General features: G+C 38.9%; 1 protein-coding gene across 2 annotated transcripts in view; it reads left to right on the top strand.

Annotated features, from left to right (window-relative positions):
- dmrt1 (doublesex and mab-3 related transcription factor 1) overlaps positions 1-17,389 on the top strand; it is a 35,512-nt gene extending 18,123 nt beyond the window's left edge. For both annotated transcript variants that reach the window (XM_068720827.1, XM_068720826.1), the window contains exon 5: positions 12,385-17,389. In XM_068720827.1, coding sequence (XP_068576928.1) covers positions 12,385-12,536 — 152 coding nt within the window. In that variant the 3' untranslated portion in view covers positions 12,537-17,389. The remainder of the gene's footprint in view (positions 1-12,384) is intronic.
- The last annotated feature ends 1,261 nt before the right edge of the window (positions 17,390-18,650 follow it).

Below are 18,650 nucleotides of genomic sequence, written 5' to 3'. Positions count from 1 at the left end.
GTAAATCGCAGAGCGGGAGGTGACAGCGCAGTCCATCAAACTCACCCCCCTCCCACCGCCTCCTCCTCCCTCCTCCATATATACACACACAGAGACACACACGCTAGTTTCTCCACAAACACTCACTTGTTCACCATGAGGCTCAGATGAGCTGCCCCAAAAGAGTTATGGCTGTTTCAGTCTTACAGGAGAGACAGCCGCTTCAAGCCGGGAGTCTGTCGGTGTTTACGTTCTCTCTTTCTTGTCCTTGTCGAGATTCAAAATTCAAAACTGCTCAAAGTTTGTACGGCACAGCAACTTTCCTTTCACGTACTTCTTCTTCTTTCTTTCTTTCTTTTTTTTTTTTTTTCCAGAGAACAAGATTTATACTAATATTAGACCTCAACATCGAGCGCCGCTGCTCTGGCTTTACGTTTGTCTGTTTTGTTATATTGGTGTCAGCACGGAGCGTTCAGTCATTTAAATGCAAATCAGATTGTTGAGGTATTGCAGATGTTAATCCTGCTAATCGATAGACCTGTGTGAGCCCATTAAGTTAGAAATCCATTACTATCTTTCTAGATGATATTCTATTGATTTTTTTTTTCTTGCTTCAATCTATACTGTACTGTACACCAAAGTGAGTTACTGCGTATAAAGTCTGTCGTTTCGGGTTCTCCGCCACCTCTGGAAAAAACAAAGGAGTAAAAAAATCAACAAAGTTTCTTTGTTTCGTGTGTAAAATGGGATTTACCTGCTTTCAGCTCAGATTACTTCAAACTCACACCCACACACTCTCTCTCTCACACACACACACACACACACGTTAACAGTTAAGGAAGTCCCTTTACACACATAAACACACTGCATGTATTTGAACACACACACACACACATACTCAAGGCCACACTCATTCTGGTGATGTCAAAAAGGCCTCTCACTCTTTCGGATTTATTAAACCCGAAATTAATCGGTACTTCCAACTCAAGAGGTGACCTTTTCTAAGGAAGTGCTGTTTCATGTCGTGTAGCAGCAAGAGTTCATTTCCTTTGGTCACTGACAGGCTGAGAACATCACTCAGCTCACTGCATCAACTCTGTGTTGTGAGGAAAGCAAAGCAGAGAACACTGTTGGTTTGTGGTGTAATGTTTTCTCAGCAATCTCTGCAATTAATACTGTATCAGCAAGTGTTTTACTACTCATATCATTGCGTTGTGGCATCTAGTGTGATGGCAAAGATTTAAACACGTTAATGTGACTTGAGACAATGATTATATCCTAGTCGTCTAAAAACAAGTCATTTTTCAACCAAATCTAGGCGGATTGTAACTCCTAAACAATCCCTGTGTTCATTGGGAGTCATGCACACTACCAATATGTTTTAGATTGCTTTAATGAGATTTCTGCTCAGTGTTGACTTTGGCCAGAAAACAGAAAAAAATGCACGTGGGAAACACCTTTGTGCACTAAAGCACTGGGTCTCTCCCGTTTACAAAAGAGGTTTTATGAAACGATTGATATTCATTATAATTCATAATCAACTAATCAATGTTCTTTTGATTTTCTCACTTTGCAGCTGTGACAAAAGAAGCCGCTTGAAATTCCTTACAAATGATAAAAGTCTGCAAGTTCTCATGTTGATGAGAAAGATGAGACGGTGTGGCGGATAAACAGATCACAGTTTTGAGTTTTGAGTGCTTTATGTCACCTTTTTTTCAGATAGAGTTCAGTCAACAAACCCAAAACCTTTAAAATGAGATTTGCCTAGTAGGCTCATAAACCCCAGAAAGTATCCCCAACAAATGAAGGCTTTCTGTTCGAGGCAATGACTTGATTCAACCTGTAAATAAGAGCCAGCAGCAGAGAAAGTGACCCTGCTGGGGGCCCGTCGGGGCCTCATTGAACCTGTGTCTGATTGAGTGTCTCTCTTGGCTCTTGGTTACAGTGAAGTCCTGTGTGGCCCCTCAGATTGTCTTCCCTTCCCTGCTGTGCTGCTAAGTGCCCTGAGAGCCTCCGGGGCCCGTGGATGGACTAAATACCGGTGTAATTGTCTGCTCAGGGCACAAGCACCGGTGTAATGTGTTGTACAACACCACCATTAACGGGGCCTGGGGCTGTACACGCATTAAAGGGCCGGGGCGGTGTAGTTTATGTCCTCTTCCCTTCACACTCTCTCTCTCTCTCTCTCTCTCTCTCTCTCTCACACACACTCTCTCTCACACTGTCCAGCTGTGAGAGACCTGAAAGGGCACGAAACGTGATTCTATTAACTTCTGTTTTATCGGATGGAGAGGCAAAGTCCCTCCCCTTCCGATGGACCACCATGGGATCTTATTTGGCAAAATAACATGCACCGTAATTAACGGAGAGAGACAAATATTTATTTGAATCGTTTGAATTGTGCCATTAATTACACATATGATGTTTGCCGATTTAAAAGGTCATTTTGCACGTCAAGAAAATCCCAGTTTGTCGTAGATTTGTTGTAGTAACTTTTGTTTTTTGGTGAAACTACATCTCTCGGCTGCACAGTGCACGTCACCAACACTAGCTAGGTAACTTAGCTATGTTCCACAAACAAATGTATAAAACACAGGTTTTATCCAGCGACTCTTTTAATGAGCCGGGAAGCGATAGAACGAGTAAGAATAGAATGAGAACGTTGTTGGAGTGAGAACATCCTGATACAAAACACACAGTCATCGTAGCTTCAGCTAGAGACGTCTCTTACTTGACTTTTGGGTGTGTAGTCTTTCTAATTTCATATTTTAATATCTCACTCACACAGTTTATGACAAAATGTGACTTTCTTGACGTGCAAAATTATCTTTTAAATTGACAAACATACTTGTAATTCATGGCACAATTCAGTCAGGATCAAGAAATGTTATCTCGTTGTTGACTACCGTTTATATTTTTCCCCAAATAAGGTCACACCATGGTCCACTGGAAGGGGCGGGACCTCGCCTGCTGTTTTTTGTGCAGACAAAGATATTGTTTGTGAATTAATGCTAAAGGAAGGACAGTAAAGGCTCTTTTTTTAATTAAGATGCAACGTTAATTAAATTAGAATTAAATGGAATTAATTCCCAACCACTATTATGATAAGTAAAAGAAAACAAATTTAACTGTAATATGTTATTTGCTAATTTACCAGGTCTACAAAAGTGAAGCCTGCATGTAAACAAAGAAATGTAAATCTTAGATCACTTGGAGTAATATCCTTAACTAACTAGAGGGGTGTCAAAAATAATACCACAGTTATATTGTAACATTTAAAAACACTTTACCAGAATCAGCAGGTTTACTGCAGAGGGTGTGTTTGTGACCTGAATGTTTTTTTCTCTAAACACACATACAGCGGATGTTGTTTTCCTGATGTCTCTGTTTAAAACAAACCCGGCTAGATACGGTGCGTTCCTACCTAATCGTGCTCTCGTAGTCACTTTCCTTGCGTTGTTTTGAGCGCTGAGTGACGAATGGCGTCGCCTTGGCAGCTCTCTGAAACAGCTGAACGCCTTGGATGAACACATCAGGCAGCGTTAGCGCCTTCTTTCCATAGCAATATACTTCACTCTTCCTGTGTCCTTTACTTTGGCATTTTTCTTACCCTGTCGCCTCACAATGAATCTCTGCTTTAAAAAAACCGTGATGATAGAAAAGTCCCCGCACACATATTGATCGGGCCGCCTCAGCTCATTATTGCATATCCATAACTTTTCGACGAGGCGCGTCAAGGAGCCCGGCGATGGACTGACAGGCCATTTTGTGAGTTGATGGGGCACAGTAGCCGAAATGGAGATTTAGCATAGCGACGGGGGGGGGGGGCCGTGTCACGCCTCTCCGGCAGTCATCTTCATCGGGGACAGATTGGTTAACAATGCGGGAGCAAAGGTTTCTCTCTGCTTAATTAGCCTCTGACCCCAGACACCGACACCTTCTGTCAGCCCTCCGCTCCACAGCGAACCAATAATGAGCGTTTAAGTGTTTTCTGACCCCCTGTAATGGCTGCATAACGGCCTGCATCGCTCCCAAAACAATTGTCTCAACAGATCTTCATTTGCGGGTTGAAATAATGAGAAATATGTGGAAGATTTAACTCGCACACTCTACAGTGGAATGAGTAGTCCTTATACATGATAATGCAAAAGCTATTATTTGACTCTTTGTTTTGTTCTCCGGTTAAAGTGTTTGATGTTGCTTGAAATTAGCAGAAAGCTCGGGCTTCACTGTAGGAGCTCTGTTGCGTTTGCTTGACCAGCAGCAGCAATATGTCAGAAGCCGTAACTCGTAAGTAGGAAAAATGCATTTTGGTCGGTTTGTAAAACCTCAAGTGGATCAAACCGAATGAGATTTTTCTCAAGAAGAAAAGTTGCTTCACACAGCAACTGAAAACACCAGATTGGATGAGCGTTTCCTTTATGTGACTTAGATCAGATATGTCTTGTCTCTTTGACATTTTGTTCATGCACATTTAGAAATTAAGTTATGCCCAAATTACATTTTAAACCAAGTCAGCGGCGAGCCTGTAAAGGTGGTCACTTTGGTCACTATTAGACGGGTTACCTGAACATTGTGTACAGATATTCATGGTACCCAGAGGATGAATTGTAGTGACTTTGATGATCTCTTCCCTTTATGCTCGACATCTAGTCACTCCACAGCTGTTGGATGCGTTACTGTGCATGTTGTGTATTTATTAAGTGCTTTATTTAGTGTTTTATTTATCTAAAAGTTGGGTTTCTTTACAATGAGCATCACCAGCATAAGGAGGAAATGCTCTTAATGAATGTTATGAAACTGCAAAATAGTTATACTGAACATATCTGCAAAACTGAATTAAATGTGTTCTCTTGACAACAAAGCACTTCTTTAAGATAAGGGAAAGATTCTTGTTTTAGTTTAATATTGACAAACGACAGGTCCGATCTACTTTTACTAACCTAATCTTAAACAAGAAGAGTTTTTGTAGCTTCAAACCAAAATCTTCTGTGTCAAAGCTCTGTGCTTTATACGACCACCTCCTCTCTGACTCAAGTGTTGCACAAAACGTAGCATTTAATCGACCAGAAGAAATGGGACGATAAACATACTCTCCAAAACGTAGTGACAAAACAATGAAGTATGTATATACATCATTTCTGGGTGCAGCTTTGGGTTATGTATACAAATTGGGCTTTGCATGAGATGCCGTAGTTCATTTGGACAGAAATGTGTAGGAAACAATTGAAACCTCCTCTTTTCTGCATTGCTGCGACTTCATACTGCTATCGGACATCGGCTACATCGTGAAAGACTCGCAGAATTAGGAGTCGGCTGTGAGCGGTGATTTGAAACTGAGGGTGAAGGTCTGCGGTGTGAACATCAGCTGAGTGGCATGAGCCTCCACTGTTCAGTGCTCAGTGTTTAAAGCCTGTCTGCTCTTTGACTGAGTTTTCTGGGCCATTAAGTCCTGCTGCTGGCCTGATGATGAGCAGCCAGACGCCCAATTCCTTTCTGGAGAGGCTGAGCGTCCTCCGTCGGACACCCGTGGGACCCTCTCACTCTGACCGGGGCTTAGACACAGCTCGTATCATTTTAATGGGAGCCATTTAATCCCAGGCCAACCTTGTCATGTGACAGGCAACTCTTCATTCTTAGGATTGAATTTTTGTTCCCGTGATGATGGCCTCCACTAAGTGCTCTTGTCCCTGGACAGCACTGGCGAATTCACACAGGTGATTGGTTTTGTTTTTGGTAACTTGCAGGTTGTGCATTGAATATTGTCACAATGAGTAAATTGCAGACTTTGAGACACGGTTGAAAGCTCCAGAAAATGGTCCTTGAATTAAGATTACTTTGTCATACTTTTACACTTGAGATCACATTTAGTTTAAAATCCCTTTTAATCTGGTTTAACAACATTAACATGAGTTAGCCGTGCCAGCATAATGACTTTATGATTGTTTTTAATGAATTAGACTGACTTGATTTCATTAACTTGAAATGACTCTTAAATTGGAGATTCAAATTATTATGTTTTATACTCTAAATGGCAAAAAAGGATATGGACTCATTTTTGAATATATTTATTAATCTGCAGCTTTAACAGCCTCCATTCTCCTCTAGATGTTTAAACCTTAAACGGGCCTCAATATTCCATGGTGTATGTTAGAGCTGAAACAATCCATTATTATTTTGATTATTAATGATATTAGTCATTGTTGAAGCAAAGTTGCTAAACATTTGCTACTTCCTGCTTTTAAACGGTGTTGAGTTGCATCTTTTTTAGAGCCACTGTGACCTCACATAACTCAAGAATGCATATGCTAATTAAATTATGACAATTTCACACAAATGTCTTGCGGGATAAAATTATGACATTTTGCATGGACATGTATCTACGTGGCTGTTGAAGGCAAACAACCGCAAGACAATCATTTTATTTTCTGTTTTATTTTCTTCAAATTTGATATTTTTTGGTTTCAGACTGTGATGTTTTTTTTATGGATTTTAACAATTTTCTGACCTTTTTAAGATTAAACAATAAATCGAATAATTGAGATGGATAATCTGCAGATTAATGGAAATAATCGTTAGATGCAGGACCATGAAAATATACAACATGGCTACATATTCATTACTCTGAATGATTGTAATATATTGAATTTTGACAAGTAAACAGAGAAGCCATTGAAGTAACAAAGCCTGAGTTAATGATCAACAACATCAATTGCATTAGTATAGAATCATCATCAGTAAAATTAATTTTTAAATGTTCCTCTAGATACGTTAGTAACTCACATCGCTTACAGTTTAATGCAGAGTCGTGTGTGTGTGCTTGTGCGTGTGTTTGCGCGTACAGGCCTGTGTGTGTGTGTGTGTGTGTGTGTTTACTTAAGTGTTATCTACCCCTATGACCCTTGTGTACGGTGGATGAGTGTAGAGTATGAAACCCACAGAGAGAGCTTATCCCCGCTGCATCAGACTGAATTACCGTCTCTGCTCTCACATCTGGGCTTTTGTTCCCCTCTTTGGCAGCAGCAGAAATGATTGCACCTTCATTCACTCCCTCCCTCCCTCCCTCCCTTCTCTTAACAGGACAAGTGGGAGGTTAAAAAAGCTTCCTTTTGTTATTCCTCACAAAGACTGTTTAATAGTTTGGAAATCTTATATAGAGTGCTGAGTGACTGGGAAAAGGGCAAAAGTTCACTCAGCAGAATAAACTCTCTTTCAACATCACCAGCAGGTTAAGTTTGTCTTGTTACAAGCTTCTTCTTCTTTTGGTACACAGTCTGAACCAACCAGTAGACTCTGTATTACACAAGAGCTTCTCTTTTGTTAGGGTGTGGAGAAGTTATTACCGCTCACTGCCGTAACAGACAGCTGTCAGCTCAAAGATACTCATATACAGTAATTCAGCCTGTACTTTCCACAATGTGGGTTTTGGCAGTTCTTTGGTTTCCGAAGTTGAAGTTGGTGCCAAAAACTCAACAACTTCAAACTATAAGTGACTTGTCTGCTGAGGGTTTTGTTCCCAAAGACATTGCTGCTTTACTCTGGTTTTAAGTCACTGAGTAAAAGTGTTTTTACTCAGGTACTTGTACTTTACTTGAGTATTTCCATTGTATGCTACTTTATACTTCTACCCCACTACATTTCAGAGGCAAACATTGTTAAACATTTCCCTCCCCCGAGTGTTTCCAAGAGGTTTCATTGTTGGCACCGCTGTCGGCAACACAACTGGATCGCTTTCTGTTTTCCTGAGAGCTTCAGCAACTAAAAGAACAACAACACAGGACGCACTGCATTTTGTTTTCTACAGTTACATTGGTTGTTCCAGCGTAAGTCATTTCCTGTTCGGGGGATAGTGACAGCAAAGAACTTCCATTGGTGCTCTTCGGTAATGAAATAATTGTGAAACAGCCACAATCATGCCAATCATAGTATGTATCCTCCCTCTACCTGTTCCCTTCCTTTCTGCATCTGTTTCTGTGTACCAAAAGATTACAATTATGCAGCAGGCTGGCAAACGCCGGCCAATGCACATCTTTGTGTATTTTTTTTTCTCTTGAATGATAATGTTTCTCTGTAACTGCTGGATGTGTAAAGATGCAACTGGTTACAAACAAATAATTGCCATATTCATTTGAAAGATGGCAATCATGTGGCTGCTTTTCTTCATTTATATAATTGTAAATTAAATATTTTTTTGGACCAAACGAGCAATTTCAAAGCCTCACTTAAAGATCTGAGAACTCTGTTTTCTGACATGTTATTTTGATGAAACAGTGACAAATCAAAGAAATTATACAAAATGTAATTGACAATAAAAGTAATTTGTTAATTGCTTAATTAGCTGCAGCCATAGTGTCAACAACAGGTGCTTGACGTCTCTCTGGTGTTCCAGCAACATTAATCTGTATTAAACAGGAGAGCAGAGGACCGTCGGATGCAGCAGAGAACATGTGTTCCAGCGGTGGGTCGTGATTTAACATCTCCAGTGAAACTAACGCGTCCAGTTGCTTCCAGCCTTTAATTACACATCATAGATTTCCTGCTGATGAACAGGCAGAGAATTAACAGTGAACGGGGCTAATTCACAGCTGCTGCTCTCCTCTCCACCCACATGCTGTTATTGCTGTACAAGTAGGCCGCTGAGAGCAGGCTGCACTTAGCTACACAAACATTAGTATTAACGATTGGGCTGCCAGTTTGGAATTGGTGACAAACTGCAGACGGGCAGAAATTGGAGTCCGAAACCAATCAGGAAGTTAATGAGGAGAAAAATTACTCCTCTTTCTTTCCCCTCCCACCACTGCTGAGGAGGAGAGAGAGGGAGAGATGGTGGAGGGTGAGGGATGAGGAGGCGAATCAAGAAGTCAGAGGATTCTGGGAAAACACTGGATGTCAGCTTTTGTTAATGTTGTCTTGATCAGGAGGTTATTCTGAGTAAACATGTATTTGTGAAGGTCCGCCGATAAATTTACATATTTTATGCTTTGACTGGATTTGATAATGTTCATAGTCAAATATCTGTAAAAAAAACAATAGAATATACATTGTTTTAATGTTTTCTGTGAGATACACCGTAAAACGCAATTTCCTTATTAATCCACGACATTTCTGTCATTGGTCAGCTCTCCTTTTGAGAACTGTTTAACTCTCTAACGATCAGGGCTGCCACTTATGATTGTTTTCAAGATTGATTCATCTGCGGATCATTTTCTTGATTCATTGATTAATCATTTGGTCTATTAAATGTGAAAAAACATTTAACAAAATATCCATCACAATTTGTCAAAAGCCCAAGGTGGCTTCTTCACTTGTCTTGTTTTGTTTTGTTGAACAACAATCCCCAAACCCAAAAGGATTCATTTTACATTGATATGAAACAGAATAAATTGACTTAAATAAGTTGCTTCCTTAACACTTTTTTGGTCATGGCCACAATTTGTTTTTAGCAAAGTATTGAAATCCAACATCAAATGTGTTCGTATATATTCTTGTTTTCATATTTATTGATCAGATCATTACTCATTTAAATAATAAATTAGCATAATAGTAATCATAGTAATGAATTTCATTGAGGCAACGTTCTTGTACGGCTGCTTGTGTTCAGACAATATTTAACATTTGAGAACTTTGGCCTATTTTGTTAAATGGAATTAGCATTTTATGAAAAATAAGCCTTTAATCCTCAATGTAAGCAATCAGTAAAATATTGTTTAGGTATTAATACAGAATTTCAGAGAAAATGGTCAAATATTACATAAATAATAAAACAATCTTTGAAAAATAATCGATAGATTAAACAATTTATTGTGTGGCGTACAACATTTCAGAAATAGGGGTAAATAAAGCTGAAGAGATTAGTTGATTCATTGACAATCAATCCACAATAATTGACAAGCAATTAGCATTTTTCAAGCAAAACAACCAAACAAGCAATAATTAGCTCCAGCTCCTCAAACGTGAGGATTTGCTGCGTTTGTGTTTCATATAGCAAACTGAAAATCAATCATGTGACAAGATGTTACCTAAACGGGTATTTATCACGACTTTCTGGCTTCATTGTTTGATCTTTAGTTGCAGCTCTACTGTTCTTCTACTAGTCAGAAGTTCTCCGTTAGTTTCTCTGGGTGCCTCCACACCTAACCTGTTTAGTTCGGTTAAAACAAACTCATTAAAGACGCGATGAAGGTCCACAGTAGTTGTTCAACGTAACATTTGAATGCCTGTTCAACCAGCCGGATGTCCTCACAGTGTTGTATTAGTGTGTGCGGTGGCTGTAGACGAGTGTTTAAAACGGGTGGCTGCACACACTGTGTTGACTGTGAAAAGATCTTTTTGCTTTGTGTTCAGTGTCTTCCCTTTTTTTGCTGACTGATTCAATTTGCTATAAATCGTGAAGAATCATTTAACCGTGCAGTCATATTTATATCAGGTGAAGACAGAGAGGAGCATTTATTCTGCTGATGATACGACTCTTCTCTGTCTCACTATAGTATTTCTCTTCTCCGTCTTTATTTACTCGCCTTACAGTACGAAGACATCTTTTATTTGATGTGTGCTGCTGCTGCTGCGCTTCCTGAGGCAATATGAATTTATCATATTAATGACTTTGAGGAGTATCCAAGAAAAAAAGATTTGTTGCTCAATACCTGACCGGGAAATGAGAGATTTCAGGTTTATTTACATTTACGAATAAGTAGAAATACTTTACCGTAGTGTTTTGCATAATCAAGAAGTAGATATTATCCTAGTAGTGGTATTTTACCAAAAGATATTTCAGAATGTGGTACAAATATTGCTCTCACATGGGAGACTTCCTGAGTCCATGCAGATCTTTTCATGTTGTTCTCCCCCTGTATCGGATGGGGTTCACCAGTTCACTCTTACTGGTGTCTAATACAGCGAGTCCTTTCAGTACCAACACCAGCAGCAGCATGAGGGTTTCATGAGAACACGACGGACATGTGACGACTAGAAGTTACTCCCAATTTAAAAGTCCAACATAGCCAGTGGGTCCTGATCTATCAAAGAATAAAGAGAATAAAGTAGTTTCTATTTGAGAGAAACCTGGCTTCATTTTAAGATTTCACATAAACATATGATTTAAGGTTGCTTCAATAGTAATGTCACAACCCTGCTACCATAATAAAAGCTTTTAAATGCATGAGCTACTTTTGGAGGTGTGTCTGTGTAGTGAAGATCTTCAAGAGGAGGACTCGGCAAATGGCCAAAAACACAACACATTACCGGTTCCGTCCACAGTTACCATTGAGACAACCAGGACAGGATACTTGGTAGCAACATAAAGCATGTTTCATAGTGACGAATTACAGACGTGTCCCAGACTATGAATGTCAGTATGTATTTGTTAAGAAAACCAAAGTATTGGACTTGTTATGAGTTGATGATCCTGAGGGAAACATGATCTGGTCAATACCAAATATTGAGGCGTTCCACTGAATCAACATCATTGTGGCCCAAGAGGAAAAGTCAAGGAATTCATTAGGATAAATCGTCTGTGAACCATGAATGTCTTTACAAAATGTTGAGCCAATCCATCCAGTAGATGTTGAGGTATTTCACTGGATGAATGGAAACTTTGACCTGCTGGTGGCGCTACAGGAAATCAAAGTCTGAGGGATTCATTATCTAGGAGTCACAAATGTTTGTCCAAAATGTTATCAACAACACATCCAAAGGTTCTTGAGATATTTAAGTCTGGACAAGCGGTGGAGCGACCGATCGACTGACGTCCATAGAGCCCAGTGACAGCAAGGCCAAAAAATGTTTCTACTTTTTCAAGATGCGATGAATTGCACAAATCAGACAGTTCTTCAAGACATTATTGAAGCTCTTTGTTCATGTGAAAATTGTAGTAAAAGTAGTCCAGTCTCTTCCTACTTTCACAACATTTTTTTCCTCTTACCTGTAGTGCTATTTATCAGTCTAGATTGTTTCGATGTGAGTTGCCGAGTGTTGGAAGTATCGGCCGCAGAGACGTCTGCCTTCTCTCCAATATAATGGGACTATATGGAACCCCAAGAAAAGGATTGACTCAAGACAATCCACAGACCTCGTTGTGAGCAGTTTCACGTATAGGAACTATTTTCTTTCTAAACTACACCCACCCATGGTATCATCACGCAGAAATTAGCATCATCTCAACCATCTAACAGTACAGCAGGATGCCATTAATGTTTACTTCTGGCGCTGTCACATCCTTAGACTCCTACATGAAACTCCTCACCACAAGGTCTGTGGATTATCTTGACTCACCGGGTCATGATTTCTTAAAACAGACATTGCTGTTGAGTTTTTAAAATGTATTTTTTAGGCGCTTTGATCACCACAAGTGCCATGTAGTCCAATTGATCTCTGATCGGGACTCTGTTGTCTGTCTCGTCCCTGCAGCCTTCTCACCCAGCAGCACCATCACAGGTCACGACTCCTCCATGACCTGCAGGTCCCTCATGGTTAACTCGAACGTCAACGAGTGCGACACCAGCGGCGCGACGCCAAACTTCACCGCGGGCTCCATCATCGACGGTGACGCCACCAAATAAGCAAAGCTAAGGGCGATATTACACGTAAACTTGGATGTTCTTGCGAAGCCATTTCATGGTTCAGTGTTGCTGCAAAGTTTCTCTGTTTCTGTCCAGGAGGCACGATAGCGTTTATATCTTATTGTAGTTGAGATATATGTTATTTTTGTATTTTTAGTTCATTTTTAGCTGTTAAATATTTTAGTTGAGGCCAGTTCAGCAGCATACAAAGGTCTCAGAAAGATACAAGTTACAAGTTCACAAATAACAACATGCACATACTTGAGAAGCACTTTCCAGAATTTAAAGAAGACTAAAAATACCATAAATAAGTCTCTTGATTATTAGTTTTCAAGATTGGACCAAGTTATTCAAACTAGACGGTGACTTGTTGTGTATTTGTAAAGTTGTACACTTGTTTTTTTTTCTTTAGAAAACAGCTGTTAAGGCAGAGTTAAGGGTTGTTTTTTATCCAAAAGATGAAGTGACAACATGCAGAATAATGATATTATAATCCTTTCTAGCACACAGTAATGTTGACCAGTGCAGTTTTCACACCGTGTGTTTCGTTAGATATTAGTGGAGGATCTTTGGACAATCAGAAAACAGGCTTAGTGTTCGCTAAGATATATTTTTTGAGCTGAAAAACTGGAATCACTGTTACATCTCAAGCACTTATTTAGAAAATGTCGAAGGCGAAATGGAGCGAGTGAGTGCGTGTGCCCTAGTTTCATGTAATTCTCCTCTTAGTTCACATGCAATACATGAAGAAATACATGTATTGTAAGTTATTGTTAGTTTGTATTACTTTAATATGTGAGGCTTTTAATCAGTTTTATGGAACCAGTAGATAAAGTTGAATCCGTCCTTTCCAGTAAACACTGATTTGGTGATTTGCAGGTCAAAAGATGTCGAGGTTGAACAGGAACTTAACACTAAAAAGCAGCGTTTTACTGCCCTCCATGATTGAAAGTTTCAAGTGTGTTTCACCTGTGTAGCCACACCCAACAGTGATGTCACGGTGTACTAACACACCCTGGAGTACGTCTCTACTTCACCGCAGCAAGCTCAGAAGTTAAACCACTGCAGGTCAGCAAAATAAGACTTAAGTTAGATAAAATAGTTGTTTTAACAGAATTTAGATGACTATACTGCATTACAAAACACTCTAACTTCTCTTTAAATATGTCAATATTGCAATTAAGGTTTTGTAGAAACTATCGCCCACCAGGTACTGGATTTTGTGAGGCTGAAATATTTATATTTTAGAGTTTAAAACTCTGATAATTATTCATACAATGTATATTTTTTTCATAGACACATCATTTTCGATTAGGATTCCTTAAATCATTTTTTAAATACTTGTGACCAAGGCAAAATAGTTTGTTAGACATTAAAAATCGAATGGAGACGTTTCTTTATTACCTCAAACATCTTTTTTTCTGTGAAGCAATTTCCTGTTGACGTACACACCAAAACGAATATATATCTAAAAACTTTTTGCCCAGATTTATGCCTAGATATCTTTTGACCTGCATCTCTGGAATACACAGTATGAAGAACAATCAGATCCTTTGACACGAGGACGTCCTCCTGCAGGACAACGTGCGACTAGCAGTGAGAACCCCGGCAGGTCAGCCATGAATCACTTCTCCCTCCGTTGCGTTGTTGGCGTGTGATGAGCACCGGCTGCTTATTTATGGCACACATCCAGCGGCGTTGTTTATGCCACATAATTTGCATGTCTATTGTATATTTAACCCCTTCAGGCCAGAGGTTTCCGCTATGCACACGGGTTACTGTTACTTCGGTACGGCCTTGTCGACACAGCAGGAGGCTGAGGAGCTGGATTTGTAGCAGTGATGTGTTGAGCTGAAACAATTAGGTGATTAATTGATCCAGAAAAAAAGCAACCATTTTCATAATAATCATTTTAGGCATTTTTCAAGCAAAAATGCTGAACATTTTAAGGTTTTAGCTTCTGAAATGTTTGGATTTGCAGACTTTTCTGATCTTAAATGAAAGTAAATTGAATATCTTTGTTTTTTTGGACTATTGAGATGTCACCGTGGGATCTGGGTAATTGCCATTTTTTTTGTTGTTTTCTAAAGCTTTATTGACCAAATAACCAATAAAAAAAATAAAAGGATCAGCAGATTAATTGATGATAAAAAAACGATAATTGTTGTGTTTTTTAACAGATAAAATACCTGGTCACAGTGTTTTTTGTGCAAGTAATTACCCCAATACAAAGCAGTTTTTTTACTTCATGAACTAATGAAAGTAATGTTGAGTTGCCCACTTTTGAGTCATGTTGTTTCAGTGCTAATTAAAAAGAAAACAACGTTGCTGCCTCGGTGAAGCTGAGTCGTACGCCGCTGTACCGCGTACACACTGTTGATGTGTTTTGTGTTTTACGGAGATTCATCTCCAGCTGCATGCTTAGAAAGTGTTTATTTGTGTTTGTGTTTGAATAAGACAGCAACAAAAGTAATTTGGAGTCCTGGAGTTTATGTCGCTACAAGTTTTAGGCGAATAAAACCGCTCTGAGGTGATGGAGTGTAAATGTGATGCTGGAAACAACAATATAAAACAGACAAAAGAAAATTACTTGTATTTTCTTTCTGCTGCGCTGTGGGAACATTCATTGGATTCTGCCCCATCTGTTGTAATCAATAACGTGACCATCTTGTTTTTTTATGAAACGCACTTACTCTTAATTTCATCCACCAGTGGTTTTAGAGAGAAGAATGTGGAGTTACCTATAAGGCTTTGACATTATAAATCACCTCTTGAGACCAGATTGTACGGCAGTATCGATTGATCCTGATATATCACAGAAATTTACTGTCACTTCTGTTTTCAATTAAAGATACAATCAGTCAGATAATGACTTAATTGGATTTTACAGAAGATTGAGTTTTATTGCCGCGTGCTTTACGAGTTTAGTTAAGGAAGGCCGTTTTATCACGGCTGTCAGGGGCTCGCCTCGTCCTTCTGTAGCTGCTGCCGGTGTACAGCACAGGGGGAGAAAGTGTCACAGGATTGGTTTTCCTTGAGCTGCCGCCGCCTCCCATGAATCACGAACCTCCCCTTAATAGATAAAATCTGCCGGGATCCCACCGTGACACCGTGGAGTGATGGCCGCTCCGTACAGACAGGAAGTGTTGGAGGAGGACGCGGTGAGCTCAGAGGTGGAAAACTTAAGACCGCTTAGATCATTCTTTAGATTATGTATTTATATCTGAGGAGTATATGGAGGGTGAAGTATATTTTCTCAGATTGGAGTTTCAGCTCACCTCCGATTAATAATCAGACTTTTTAGATGGGGAGTAGAGTTCATTTTGTCAGCTATTTTTAAATTTAGTTTTAAAACAAAATCATACTTTCCGCGAGTGCGCTAAGGTCCGTGTAGCGTAACAGAAATACTACGTGTCCACTTGGGAGTGTAACTGTTATCCTTGTTAGTTATTTTCATATTCAGTCAACCTCATCAAGTATTCATCAAGTTTTAGTTGACTAAAAGACATTTTCTGGGCATCTTAGGCGAAGAAAATGAACTATTTTCTCATAGTTTCAGTCAATGAAAACTGTTTCAGTGCTTTTTAGGAGTCAGATTAGATCTCTTTCTATATTTAATCTAGTTGAGCCTATCGGTGAAGCCAAAATATCACAGTGTATTTCTCGGAACAGGAAACGGAGAAAAAAAAAAATCTTTATGATATTTTGTCTCTTCTTTTAATGACAATAAAGAGACATTTTGGTGAAGATACATTTTATTCTCGTCTTTTTCCATCGGCAATACTGAATGTTGATACGGTCACAGGTTTGACTGGGTGGCACCAACAAAGATTCATTTAATCTAAGATTATAATCAGAGTTTGAAATAAATAAATCCAGATTTTAGATTAAGCAGAGCTCGGTCGCACGATTAAAAACTAATCTCTGATTAGTAAAAGCAAGTTTAAACCCAAATGAAATGGAGTTTAATCGATATGTAGATGCTTGCTCACCCAAATTGAAATGCATTAATAAATGTAGGTGCTGTTGGTTCTATTAAGTAGGCTCTAAAGAAGGAAAAATGATTCTGTCCACTTGACTTTCATCTTCCTAAAGATCTCCATCCACATCCAAAGTTCAGTAGGTGGCGATAGAATTAACGATAAAAATTGGTGTCGAACTTGTTTTTTAAAAATACATTCTAGTTCTACAGTAGCCGTGTTTCCATTCTCATATTTGTATGCACATTTTGAAGAATCGCATTAGAACAGCTGCATGGAAATGGCAAAATTTGATAAAACTTCCTGAATTGGTGAAAAGTGTTTTTTACGCTCCCTCGAGGTGGTTCCTGCCTCCTTTGATGCTCTCGTCTTCGTCTCCGGACCGAATGAAACGTGGCCAATACTCGCTGACATGAAAGAACAATTAAAACCTGAAGACTTTTCTCCATCTTTCTCTTGTCGACGGTGAGATGTCAAAGGCGACTTGTTTTGTTTACGGTTCTCAACCTCTTCTTCTTTCCTCTGTTTGCTGGTGGATTACAGCCGGCAGAGCTTATGGCACCAACTTCTCACCAAACTACACTGGAGACGATGCTATTCGCTCCAAACCGGTTGACTAATACGCACCAAATGTGCAATTATTTTTGCAACTTTTCGAAAGTTTGCTTAAAATTCGCTTGACAGTTGAATGGGAACACAGCTCATGTCTTGCTTTATTTTTGCTAATTTAGACGGAGTCTTTGTTTTCTGTTGAGAGAGTTTCATTTGCAGCATGAATCAACCGAAAGTAAATCTGTTTAAATCAAAGTCGGTAAATATAATAAACATCACTTTAGTTGTGTCCAAACTATGATAAACTATTATGCAATAAAGTATATGTGACACTATCTTCTAATGTTGACAGAAACCTTCTTTAGCAGAACAATATTTCTCATTAAAATCATTTATTTAACTGAGAGGAAAAAAATATTAATTTTTATATTTTTCAATAATTTATCACTTAATTCAAAAACATAAATTGCTTTTATGAATTCTTATGAAATTTGTGGTTTTTGGGCTGTATTTTTTAAAGATGTTTTTTTTTCCCCCAGTGTGACATCATGTGTTTGTTCAAGATGTTAGCCCCGAAACAAATATCACAGGAATCATTTTATCCACATTTAAACAAAACATATTCCTCAGTTTTGTAGGTTGAAACTAACTTTTCTGAAAAATATGGCTTCATCTTGATGGACTTGACGGGGTTGAAGAACTTAAATCATGTTATATATTCAATATTATCATAAAGAAACAAATAATTTGGGTTTCTAAAATGTTCGGTGGTGATTCGTCAACACCTGAGTCCCGCCCTGATTGATCCAGGTGTCGCTAATCTCTCATCAGGAGGTGATGAAGGAGGAGTTGTTTCAGCTGCTCCACCTCTGAAGAAGAGCAGGGAGGAGAAACGTCTGCTCACTTTGAACTTCACTTTCTCACTTTGTTGGCTCGTCTGAGTTTAACGTTTTGGTTCAGAAACTGATGACACAGTGACCGAATTATGTTGATCTGAGGAAAAACAAAAACGCGCATTTAAGAACATTTATGGCCACAGAAGGCTTGTTAGCAGCAAAAGGCTCCACAACGAAAAGTGTATAACATAAGTCAGCTGTTAAGTGCCGTAAGCCTCATAAAATCTAATGCAGATTTCCCCTCCAACTTTCTCAACAGATCCTCATTCTGCATCCACTGTTGGGCCACTAGTCTGTGAGGATGTACTAACATTTACATTAAGCTACAGGCTAGAAGTGAACAGAACATTTGAAACTGTAATCAATGAAGTTTAATTTATATAGCACCTTTCAAACTAATGCAATTCAAAAAAAAATAGGGAATGGAGAGGAGCCGAAGAGACTGATGCACACCAAATTAAGTTAAGGAAATAACTAAAATAAAATAAAACTCTGAATAAATTGATATTGGTGAAACAGTCAAATGTTAGAAGAAATATACATACTTAAACCATATCAAAAAACCTAAATAACAGTCCGATTTGGTTAGCGACAATAATAATAAACTTTAAATTATAAAACACTACATATGACTGAATAAGTGTCTCAACAAGTACTTTTGGTCACACAGTAGCAGCAAATAGAAA

This window comes from Cebidichthys violaceus, unplaced genomic scaffold (genome assembly GCF_023349555.1).
Source record: "Cebidichthys violaceus isolate CVI_PGR_0920_01 unplaced genomic scaffold, fCebVio1.0.p SCAF_26, whole genome shotgun sequence".
Lineage (NCBI taxonomy): Eukaryota > Metazoa > Chordata > Actinopteri > Perciformes > Stichaeidae > Cebidichthys > Cebidichthys violaceus.
Note: the sequence above shows the minus strand (reverse complement) of the source record. Positions and strands in the feature narration are given on the sequence as shown.